The sequence below is a fragment of the Castanea sativa genome, chromosome 5 (genome assembly GCF_040712315.1).
Source record: "Castanea sativa cultivar Marrone di Chiusa Pesio chromosome 5, ASM4071231v1".
Taxonomy (NCBI): domain Eukaryota; kingdom Viridiplantae; phylum Streptophyta; class Magnoliopsida; order Fagales; family Fagaceae; genus Castanea; species Castanea sativa.
In genome coordinates, this window is record NC_134017.1 from 13745876 (window position 1) to 13757530 (window position 11655).

At 34.6% G+C, this 11655-nt stretch overlaps 1 protein-coding gene and 1 pseudogene across 1 annotated transcript; both read right to left on the minus strand.

The window, feature by feature from the left end:
• The window catches only part of LOC142634782 (LRR receptor-like serine/threonine-protein kinase IOS1), a 60654-nt pseudogene extending 51905 nt beyond the window's left edge, over positions 1-8749 (minus strand).
• Positions 8750-9927: 1178 nt separating this feature from the next.
• On the minus strand, positions 9928-10395 carry LOC142634783 (secreted RxLR effector protein 161-like). Its single transcript, XM_075809046.1, has one exon. It carries the CDS (start codon positions 10393-10395, stop codon positions 9928-9930), a length of 468 nt encoding a protein of 155 aa, XP_075665161.1.
• Positions 10396-11655: the final 1260 nt, after the last annotated feature.

Below are 11655 nucleotides of genomic sequence, written 5' to 3' on the forward strand. Positions count from 1 at the left end.
CGGTGGAACTATAAAATCTAGTATTCGAGTTTCGTGAGCTCGAGTATTGGAAAAAGTGGTATATCTCCAATTATTTCCGAAATAGTGTTTTTTGCCTAAATTTTTTTTGAAAAGGTGGTATTGGGCTGATTTGGCCATTAAACACATAATTTTAAAAAATTAATCCAAAGAAATATTTTTAAAACTTGAAGGAACTTTTTAAAATTGCTATAAGAACTAGATTTTACTCTTGATATTCTATTTTCATGTTTTTGGTGTCCAATTGTCCATGCATGTGTCTCCTCGTTTTGTTTTGTTTTTTTGTTTTTTTTGTTTTTTTTTTTTTTTTCCATCAATTTTTTGGTCGGATGTTTGTAGATCTAATTTACTTTTTTTTTTCCTTCATTTATTTTTGAATGTTGTCAAATGGTTTGTAAAATTAAAAGACGAACAATCTAACAACTCGTTTATAGTATAATGTACCTACACGTTTTGTTTCCACTTTCCATTACTATAATTACATAAGAAGTGTTTTCAATAGTAAGTATTTTCAAATATAGGTTTCGCAATAAAAAAAAATTGATTTTTTAAAGGACTGTTGACTTTTGTACATTGAAAATGAAATTATTGTGAATTTAAATAGAATCAGTCGTTGATTATTTTCAAGATTTAAACAAACACTTAATTATGTTTTGATAAATGATTGATTTATAATGTATTGAGAAATAACTATTTTGTGTCTTTTCTTTTGTTTATATTTTGTTAATACAGAATGGATACTAGTTTCATTTTAATAGAATATTTAGTCTTGAATTTAGCTACGTAGTTATCTGTCCTTGTTGGGTGGATTCTTTTGCAAATCCACAACTCATCAAATTAGAAAATATTGGGACCATTTTTGTGCCACAAGTTTTATTGTAATTCTATTATGGTGGACTATAAGTAGTAAAGAAAAAAATTGTAGATTAATGTAAAGGTGATTATCTACCATTCATAATCAATCACATCAAATTGAGTTGTAATAAATTTTGTGAGACAAGTATTAATCGTAAAATAATTGAATTGTTTAACGGACACATGTTACTGTCATGTTTTATACATGCAAGATACCTAGAGAACATAATTATTTTAACTCTAAGTCAATGCAATTCTAGATAAAAATAAATAAAACCTCCAAGTCTAAGAGAAAAAAAAAAAAAAAAAATTACAAAGGCTAACGTCGTAATATATATTGCAGTCCTTAAGCCCACCGTATTGAAATAGAGATTATAGAACAGTGCTTATTACACACATTCGGTTGCACCCCAAGAAAAAGAAAAAGAAAAAGAAAAAAAACTAATTTTGTGACTTGAAATTATAATTTCCAATTTGGAAATTGTGACTATCATTAAATACAACTCTTTCTCTCTCAATCTCTATCTTTCTCTCCATGGAGTTCTTGTATTGATTTTGAGTTGCGTCAAAAGAATAAACTTTTTCGTTGCAAAATGTTACCATTCCAAATCAGTCCTACAAAATTCTACAAAACTGATTGAACCGGACTGGTTACCAGTTTCATCCAATTTTCTTTTCTTGATTTTTGAATTTTTAACGGAATTGGATCAAATTGGTCTCCGGTTCTTAATTGAATATAATTTTAAAATGATAGAAACTAAACTAACATGTAAATTTTATTATATAACAACTAAATGTGCAATTTAACCAAATATATCTAATTCCTTCATCTCACAAACTATTTTGTACATTAAAATTTTTTGCAGACCAAAATATTTGGAATTTAAAAACGAATTCTAGTGTAAATAATCCTATAAATTTTGAATGATTTTAATATTAATAAATCACAAATCTTCAAAATAAGCACTTTTTATTAAGATTCTAATTACTGAATTTTTCGGCCAGCAATATCAACTCTAGATTCTATAATGATTTGGCATAAGCCAAAAACAATAGAAGAACGTGAAAGAGGAGAAGCCGAGAAGGTGATTGATTGATGAAAGGAGACGGTATAATTAATAGAAGGGAGGCAATTATACTGGGACAATATGAACTGGATGATCAATGGGCTAACTTTGAATGAAAAAGTCTACGAAAAATTCTTGTTCAAAAAGGATCATCTCCCTTTCAAATGAAATGGAGAAGATCCAATTGTATCGTTGTTAGCCTACGAAAAATCCAGTGCAGTTCGCAATCATCAAGATGGTAAGGAAATGAAAGGAGGTTGTCAAGAACTATATGAGGATTGATTGTGTGCTTCCAAGAGCGCTTCTAGTAAGCTCACTTGCATTTGTAGGCCTTGAAGTCCAACCCATGAAGCAAAGAGAATATGGGCCAGAGGCCCAACTATTGTAGTACAGTAATTGTGTGCCAAGAGCCCAAAAGTTTATAAAACAAAACAAAGGAATGAGTATTTTTTTTTTTTGGGCTAATCAAAACAAAATAAGAGTTAATACTTTTTTCCGCCATTATTTTTGCCCAATAATGTCTGTATTTTTTTAGCCCAATACAAAGTTTTTGCTTGACCGAATATTAAAAAAGTAGCCCTCAACAATCTACAATTTTAATTCCTTTGGTTACTATCAGACTTTGACAATGGCTTTCCTTTCATTACACTCGTACCCAATTTGATTCCCAAATTTTCAATATGCCAAAAAGTTAGAACAAGAAAAATATAGGCTTAATTTAATCATTTATAACACCGAGTTTGACATTCAAAGCCACACAACACACATCACAAACAAATTGTTCAACAAAACCCCATCATAGCAACAGGTTTTAACACAATAAATGGGATTACACACAATTTGCAATGACAAATGTTAAAAGAAAAGTACGAAAAGCAGGAAAGGTTGAAGTTTCAGTGAGCCAATTTTAATCATCCTCGGAACAACTTCAGACCTATCTTGCAAATGGACTGGTTACAGTAGTCACATTGACAGTGAAAATTTGACTTGATTCAGTCACGCATTCCTCCTTCCTTTGAGCTAATTCTGTTGCCAAGCACTCCTTTAGATCATTCACTACCTGACTCATGTTTGGCCTGTTGTCGGAACTTTCAGATACACAAGCCATGGATACTTCAACAGCCTTCCAAGCAGAGTGAAAATCAAAATCTCCATTTGGTAATCTTGGGTCAACAATACTTCGAATATCCCCTTTGCCAAAATCAGCAACCTTAGCTTGGAATTTTTCATTGACCAAGATGTTTGAGGGCTTCACATCTCTATGAATTATTGGTGGATTACAGTCATCATGTAGATATTCCAATCCTACATTTGAAAATCGACACGTTACGCATTGCATACCAATTAGAAAGGAATTTACAGACTCCAACGTTGTGCGGAGTCCAATGCAATTCGAATTCTGCCTTCCCAACTCAAAACATGGGAACGTAAAAAAGGAAAGAGAGGGATGGGCTTTCTCTCGCTTTTGGCATAGCGGGCCCCGGCGGGAGGCCCGCACGACGGGCTATTAGCTCAGTGGTAGAGCGCGCCCCTGATAATTGCGTCGTTGTGCCTGGGCTGTGAGGGCTCTCAGCCACATGGATAGTTCAATGTGCTCATCAGCGCCTGACCCTGAGATGTGGATCATCCAAGGCACATTAGCATGGAGAAAGTTTTTTTCTGCATCCAAAGCATTCAACCTGTGGTAAGTCTCATGAAAGAAAGTACATTGCCCTTTCTTTAAGTTCTGTTTCAATTAAATGAAATTTGTCCATGTGGTGTTTTATGAATTTTTCCCAACATAAGGCTTGTAGTCTTTAGAGAGTCAAATTCTAATGAGCTAAATATGTGAAACCAGTACTTTTAATCATGAACAAACTGTTGGGTGCACTGCACCTTGAGGCCAGCCCACTTGTAATAGACATGCTCATTTAATGAGCTTGTCTTTAATGTTTTTATCTTTTCTTCGTCATGTACAAAAGTCAGCATGAGTTATTGGAGTTGGTTGGCTTAGGTAGACACGTTGAGGAGAGAAAGAAGAAAAGAGGGGTTGATGCATTAAGGCTATTCGGTCTAAGAGTATTTGCAGCAGTGGAGCTAACTAGCTATATAGCTATTTTAGCTACACCAAAACACAAAAAATCACCTTCCAGCAGTGGAGGTATAGCTAAATTTTTTAGCTTCGTTGCTATAGTGCACATGAATAGATACATGTGCACTGTAGCTGAGAGCTAAAAAAAAACAATATTTTATTCAGCCTCGAATTAAAATAATATAGATTGGTTTATTTTTTTCATTCTTTTATTCTCACGCCTCTCTCTCAATGTCACTCATCTGAAGCTCTCAAACTCTCTCAACGTCACCGACCCACTGTCTCAAACTCTCACCTCTCTGTTTCATTGTCGTTCCAAGCCACCAATCAGCTCAGGCCCACTGCCAATCAATTCTCTCACAAAACAATTCTTGCTCTCATAAAACTAATATAATTTAAACAACAAATCTAAATTCAAAACAACAACAACAGCAGATCAAGAATAGAAAAAAAAAAAAATAGAACAACAATAAAAGATCAAGAAAAAAAAAATAGAAACCGATCTGACAAATCTAAAATCAGAAACAACTAATCAAGAACAAGGAAAAAAAATAGAAGCCGATATGACCCTTGGTTGCATGCACTTCGCAATGAGGAGGAGGAGTAGCTGTGGCGGTGTGGTGGAGCAAAGGTGATTTCTCCTTTCTCTCCATGCGTGTCTGTGTGTGTTTGAAAAAGAGAGTAGAAAATGAGAGAGTTGGAGAAAGAAAGAGTGAGGGAGGTTCTGGAGAAAGGGGAAAGTAAAGAAAAAAAAAAGATAAGATGGAATCCTATGGGTATACGTGTGCAGTGGACAAAATGCAAGAGAAAAAAAAAAAAAAAAGGAAGAAGAAGAAGAAGAAAACTTATGGATGAAAGAAAGGCAAAGAATAAGAAATTTAAAAAAACTACCACAATATTTTCACAATATTCTCACAATAAATTTTAAGTAATTAGCTGAGTAAAAATATAATTTCAGTGGTGAGTTTAAATTAGAACTAGTAACAACTTTTCATATAAGATTTTGTTATGATTCTTGTGAAAGTATTGCAAAATATATTGTGAATGTAACATTTTTTGTTGAAAAATATAATTGTTGAGAATGAATAGAGGAAGAAAAAATAAAGATTATTGCAGTGGCGGTGGCAATGGTAGTGGCAGCGGTAGCGATTGCGGTGGCGGTGGAAGAGTCGATGGCAGTAGTGGTAGTGGTAGCAGTTGCGGGTGGTTGTGATTGTTGTTTATTGTAGTGAATATATTATTTTATTGTAGTAGATATATTATTTTATTGTAGTAGATATATTATTTTATTGTAATGTTTATATTATTTTATTGTATTGAAAGCTAAAATAGATCTATTGCTGCAGCATATTTTGTAAAGTGAGTAGTTAAAATAGATAAAATAATTTTTTGTGGTTCTAAATAGCTAAATTTTTAGCTTCACTATTATGAATGCTCTAAGGGAGAGCTGAAGAAAGAGTTTTTGGTTGAAGCAAAGTCAAGATAAGTGGCTTGCATTTATTGTGACGCATTTATTGTGACTAGATGTGAAGAGTGTGAAAGGGAGAAAAGAATGAATAGATGAAGAAATAAATGGAGAGGCTATTCGGCCATTTGGGCAGAAGAAAAAGAGGAGAAGTCCCAGCAAGTGAAACTGAGGACTGCAGTCTTGAAGAACTGCGTGAGTGAGAGCAAGCAAAAGAGAATAGAGAAATAGAGAGTAAGAGAAAATTGCGAGAGATATATTGTGAGAAAGAGAGCAGGGAATGAAAAGAAAAATAGAGTTTTTTTTCATTGCTTAAGTTGTATTTTTAAGTGTTGTAATCTTTATTTAATATAGTGAAATTATTCAGAGTTTGTTCCGTAGTTTTTCTCTTCAAGGAGAAAGGGTTTTCACGTAAATCTTTGTGTTATTATGTGGTTGTACTTGAGGAAATTTATATACAGTTATATAGAATTTTTCCCAATACAGACCTTAAATATGCGAATGTAAGTCACCATTGGCCATGTACTCATAAATGAGAGCAAGATTGGGTCTTTCATTGCAATATCCAACAAGGGTAGTCAAGTTTCTATGATGAACTCTTATAAGAGGTTCAACCTGTAATTTAAGGTAACAATTTTTTTTTATCTATATGAATGAACTGAAAAATCTGGCATATGTTACAACTACATACCTCGGACTGAAATTGCTGATACCCGTGAACTGCAGATTGAGAAATCATTTTCACAGCCACTGGATTTCCATCTACATGACCATGGTAAACTTTTCCAAATCCACCTTCACCAAGAAGTGTGTTGAAGTTGTTGGTAATCATCTGGATATCAGCATAGGTAAATTGTCGATTCTTTGATTCTAGTTGCACATTTTGACTGTTGGATGCCACATCTACTGTCACATCTCCAAAGATCATCAAGCGTTTCAAAAACATATGAGTAAAGTTTATTCACATGGAAATTAATATGCATCTTGAAGAAACTATTAACCTTGATTAGTAAACATAGTTTTTGTCTTTTGCTTCTCTACGATTTACTTTTTTAATTATCCAACAGATAGCAGCTGCATCTAATAAGAGGATGCAAAATCCACAGATTGATGCCACTATTGGAACAATAGCAATGAAAAAAATTGGTGCAGTTGCTATTTTGCTTCTAGGCTGATATAGTAATGAAAACAATAAATGGGACAGAGTTATGACAGAAAGCAAACCTTTAAGCTAGTGAATCACTCTTTTGATTTTTCAAGAAGGTTAGCAGGAATTGAGCCACTCAAGTTGTTCCTTTCCAAGTTTCTGCGAACGTAGAGAAAATGTGATCCCCTTTCCAAAATATTTACTAAAAAAAATTGAAATTTTCTTTCTAAATCCATATAACTTACAGGACCCTCAATGATTGCAAATTTGATAGAAACTCAGGCACTGGTCCGTTAAGGTATTATTGGATAGATCCCTGAAATGAGCAATTCAATTAAAAATTTACTGATTGTAATTAGAAATGGAGCCTATATGTCGGTCCTCTTTACATTATTTCATGAAAGTTAATTGAGTGTGAGATTCAGATACTTACAAGTACTGTATCATTGTGAGAGTGAATATATCAGGAGCAATTTGCCCAGCCAATCCACTCGATGATAAGTTCCTAATTAATTCATTAATTTCAGTACTTTTAACATGATAGTTTGGATTAAGTCAGACAATTATTTAGCTGATCTGAAGGCATATATTAACAGTGATGTAATTCTATGAATTCCTTGAGCATTAAGAGTACAGTTTAATCCATCCCACACAAATGCTGTAGGGGTACATGGATCTCCTTGCCAATTTCTTGTCACTCCATATATTGACTTGATTTTCTTGATCGCGTCAACTAATGATTTAAATGCATGCAAGAAATACATAGTAGTTGAAATATGCATATTGGTATAAAGCCAAAATAAAGAAAAGAAAAAAGAATGCGTTGTGAATAACTTACAGTCTCCCTGTTCTGTCTGGGAATTTACGAGATCTACTACCGTATAAATCTGAATGGCATTGATGAGTGGTGGAAGAGTTGAATTTTCAATTCTATAAAGATTAATATCATATGTTCCCCCGTACAACGCAAGTAGTGACTGCTTCTGTTGTAATCAGGTACAAAGGAACTATTGGTCCAGCCAATATAAACCCATTTACAAAGATGTTGAATATTCTGGATTGGTTTCCCTGGCGCTCTTTGATTTCAGCAAAGTACATATTGACATAATATTGGGATGTGTTATCAGGGGGCACCCAACTAAATCCCATGGTGGGTGCACTAGTGTTTCTTGGTATGGAGGCAGTACTCATTACAACTGATGGTATTTGATAATCACTCTGAACTACTGCATCAAATGTAAGAGATGTACTTATTGATGTCCAATCAGTCCTGGGAAGAGCTGGATACCATATGCGATCAAAAGCATCGTCTTTGTACCTACACGTTTTCCAATCATAAAATTAGAAGCTAATTATAAAAATATTAGTAATATAAGATGGCATGAACTGATAAAAACATGACTTACCTATATGTTTGATTGGTTAATAATGTACCAAAATCAAGCCGCAAGAAAGTGGACAATGATCCGTTTTCAGTGACATAACTATTATTTTTCAATGGTCTTATTTCTAATGCTGAAATATACGGTATACCATGGCCCGTGTTCACGAGACAAATTTCTATATAATCAAATTTTGGGACATGTATAATCTCATAATGGCTGATACTGGATTCATCTGTTATATTCACTGAATCCCACTTATTAGCATCAACATGCAGATCAAATAGTGGTGGTTTACTTTTGGCATCATAATTCCCATACAAGAAACTCCCTCGGATCAAGTACCTAGTAGTGTTACTTGTAAGACTTATTGTGTAACAGTTTCTGACTCCCTTAAGAAAGCTTCTAACATAGTAATACTCCTCTTCAAGGCTCTTGGTTTTGTAGACAGATGATACGTTCATACTTACACAAGTTTCTATGAACGATGCATCTGATATATAATTGATGCCTGTCGTTGACTCAGTATAGTTAGAATTCTCTGGTAGCTCACAGTCTAAGCTAATGAAGCCTGACAACAAATAGTGAGAGGTATAAGCTATAGGGTCTGTGATTTAGAGACAATTAACAAGACTGAAAGACCTAGAGAATCATACCTGATTGATTTTGGGCATGAACCAAAAGTATAAGAGTGAAACGAGAAAGCAATGCTAAGAGAAAATGTTTGAACATCCTCGTAACCATATTCCTTTTCTTCTTGTGGAAGAGCACAAAACACCAAGCCTTATTTATAAGCTTATTGCTAAATGCTAATGTGGGATAGGAAATATAATATATATATATATACACACACACACACACTTAATTAGTGTCATGGCATGGTTAAGAGGATTAGATTCTCTTGTAAATTTGCCAGCACATCGTCAAATTTTTTTCTCAAAAGGCCCTGTTCATGTTTATTCCTTGTATTTATCGTATCCCAAAATCAATGAATGTGAGGTAAAATTAGTCAACAACAGAGGAATGTGAACCAGTTAATCAAACACAAACCATTTGATGGAAAAACATAACATGACATGTGATCATTTTTTGAACAAAGTACATCTCATTTTGAGATCAATGCCTGAACTTTTGATATTTCAACTTTGTAAGTGAATAAGCCTTTGGCTTTTTAAGGCATCATACATTTCAATATAAGTCGCTTTCCCTTTTTTCTAGTCAAATACTAGTATGTGCGACGGCTTTTGCTGCTCAATATCTCTTTTTGAGATTTGACATTTGATGAGCTCTTTAAGCAAAAACATAAAAACGTGGAAAAAGATATAGGCACAAGTCAATGCATGTATCAAGACCAATAAGACTATTGACTAATCATTCATAACAAGCTTGAAGATCGATTTACAACAATCACACATAGATTTCAAGATTTTTCCCACAGAAATAAATGTGCATACAAAACAAGCTAAGCTTGTAAACGCACTACGCCATTAGTACGAATGTACTAGGCCAAACTCACATGTGATTTGCACAACATAAGCAATCAAACTTTTTGAAGATTTTTCAAATTTTTATGAGTTTTTGAATTTTTCAACACACTCAAAAACATAACACGAAAAGTAAGATCAACAAAAACAAAAGCAAAAATAGCTAGCAAAAGAAACATGTGTACACATGCACAAATAACCTATATAATATATATGCAGCAAAGAGCAGCATAAGGTCATAGAAGTGATGAGATTCAGGGGATGATACCGACACCGATGGTCTTATGAAGAGATTCAAAATCGAGCACCATCAAGGGGTTTTGTGAAAATGTCTGCCTTTTGGATGTTGGTGTTGATAAACTCCAACCACACAGCCTTATTCTCCACTAGATCTCGGATAAAATGATACCGAATTTCGATGTGTTTCGATTTCAAGTGTTAAACTGGATTTTTTGATAGATTTATGACACTTGTGTTATCACAGAACACACACATGGTGTCTTGAGTGATTCCATCATCATACAAGAGTTTCTTCATCCACAAAAGTTGTGCACAACAACTTCCTGCTACAATATATTCTGCTTCAACTGTTGACAGAGAGACTGAATTTGGCTTTTTGCTCATCCATGATACCAAGTTATTTCCAAGATAAAAACAACCACCGAAGGTGCTTTTCTTATCATCAATGCACCCGGACAAGTCAGCATTTGAATATCCAACTAAGCACTCATTTGAGTCTTTTGAATACCAAATTCCATAATCAGAAGTCCTATTGATAGAGTGGATGATTCGTTTTACTGCTGACAAATGGGATTCTTTTGGAGCTGCCTGAAATCGAGCACACACTCCTACCCTAAAGGTGATGTCTGGCCTGCTTGCCATGAGATAGAGAAGACTACCGATCATGCTCTCGATAAAGTGTTAGATCTACTTCCTTACCGGCTGGATCAAGACTTAATTTTGCTGATGAGCTCATGGGAGTGAATGCATGTTTTTTAGAGTCTAAGCTGAATCTTTTTACAGGATTTTTTGCATACTTCTCTTGAGAAATAAATATCCCATCTTTCCGTTGTTTCACTTGAAGCCCTCAGAAGTAGTTTAGCTCCCCCACCATGCTCATTTCAGATTCCTTTTTCATTTCTTCTGAAAATTCTTGAGCAAGGTGATAAATTATGGATCCAAAAACAATGTCATCCACATAAACTTGAGCTACAAGAAGGGATTTCTCACTTCTTTTGACAAACAGTGTTCTGTCAGCTTGACCCCTTTTGAAGCTATGATCTACAAGATATGCGGTGAGGCGATCATACCATGCTCTTGGTGCTTGCTTCAACCCATATAAAGCTTTCTTCAGTCTTAGAACATGGTCCGGAAAATAAGGGTCTTAAAACCATTTTGGTTGCTCAACAAACACTTCTTCGTTCAGAAGTCCATTCAAGAATGCACTCTTCACATCCATTTGGTATAGTTTGAACTTCATAACACATGCTATGGAGAGAAGAATTAGAATTGACTCCAATCTTGCTACTGGAGCAAATGACTCATCAAAGTCTACTCCTTCAACTTGGGTATATCCTTGAGCCACCAATATAGACTTGTTTCGAACAACCTCACCATCTTCATCGGCCTTGTTCTTAAATATCCACTTAGTACCGATAACATGTGTGTCCTTGGGCCTTGGTACCAACTTCCATACTTCATTTCTAACGAATTGATGCAGCTCTTGATGCATGGATTCCACCCAATTCTCATATTTCAAAGCTTCTTCCACTTTCTTGGGTTCAAATTGAGTAAGATAGCAATTGTATGTCACATGATTCAAGCTATAGCTCAGTCCCCTTCTCAAATGGAGTCCTTCATCTAAGTCACCAATGATGTTGCTTGTAGGATGATTTAGACTCACTCTCAATGATGGTTTCTTGGATGTAGAGGATTCCTCTTCTCGTGAAATTGGAGGTTGAACTTCCGGATGAGTGAGCAGACTTGAAGGTCTTTGCATTGATCTAGTATCTCTTCTTGAAATAGGTGGTGTGGACTCCTTTTCTAGTGACTCTTTCACCATCATCACTTTGAGACATGATATCATCACCCTCATTCTTTTTAAGGGTTGGTGCTTCATCATCCTCACCAATATCCTTTTCGGAGATGACATTATCTATGACCATA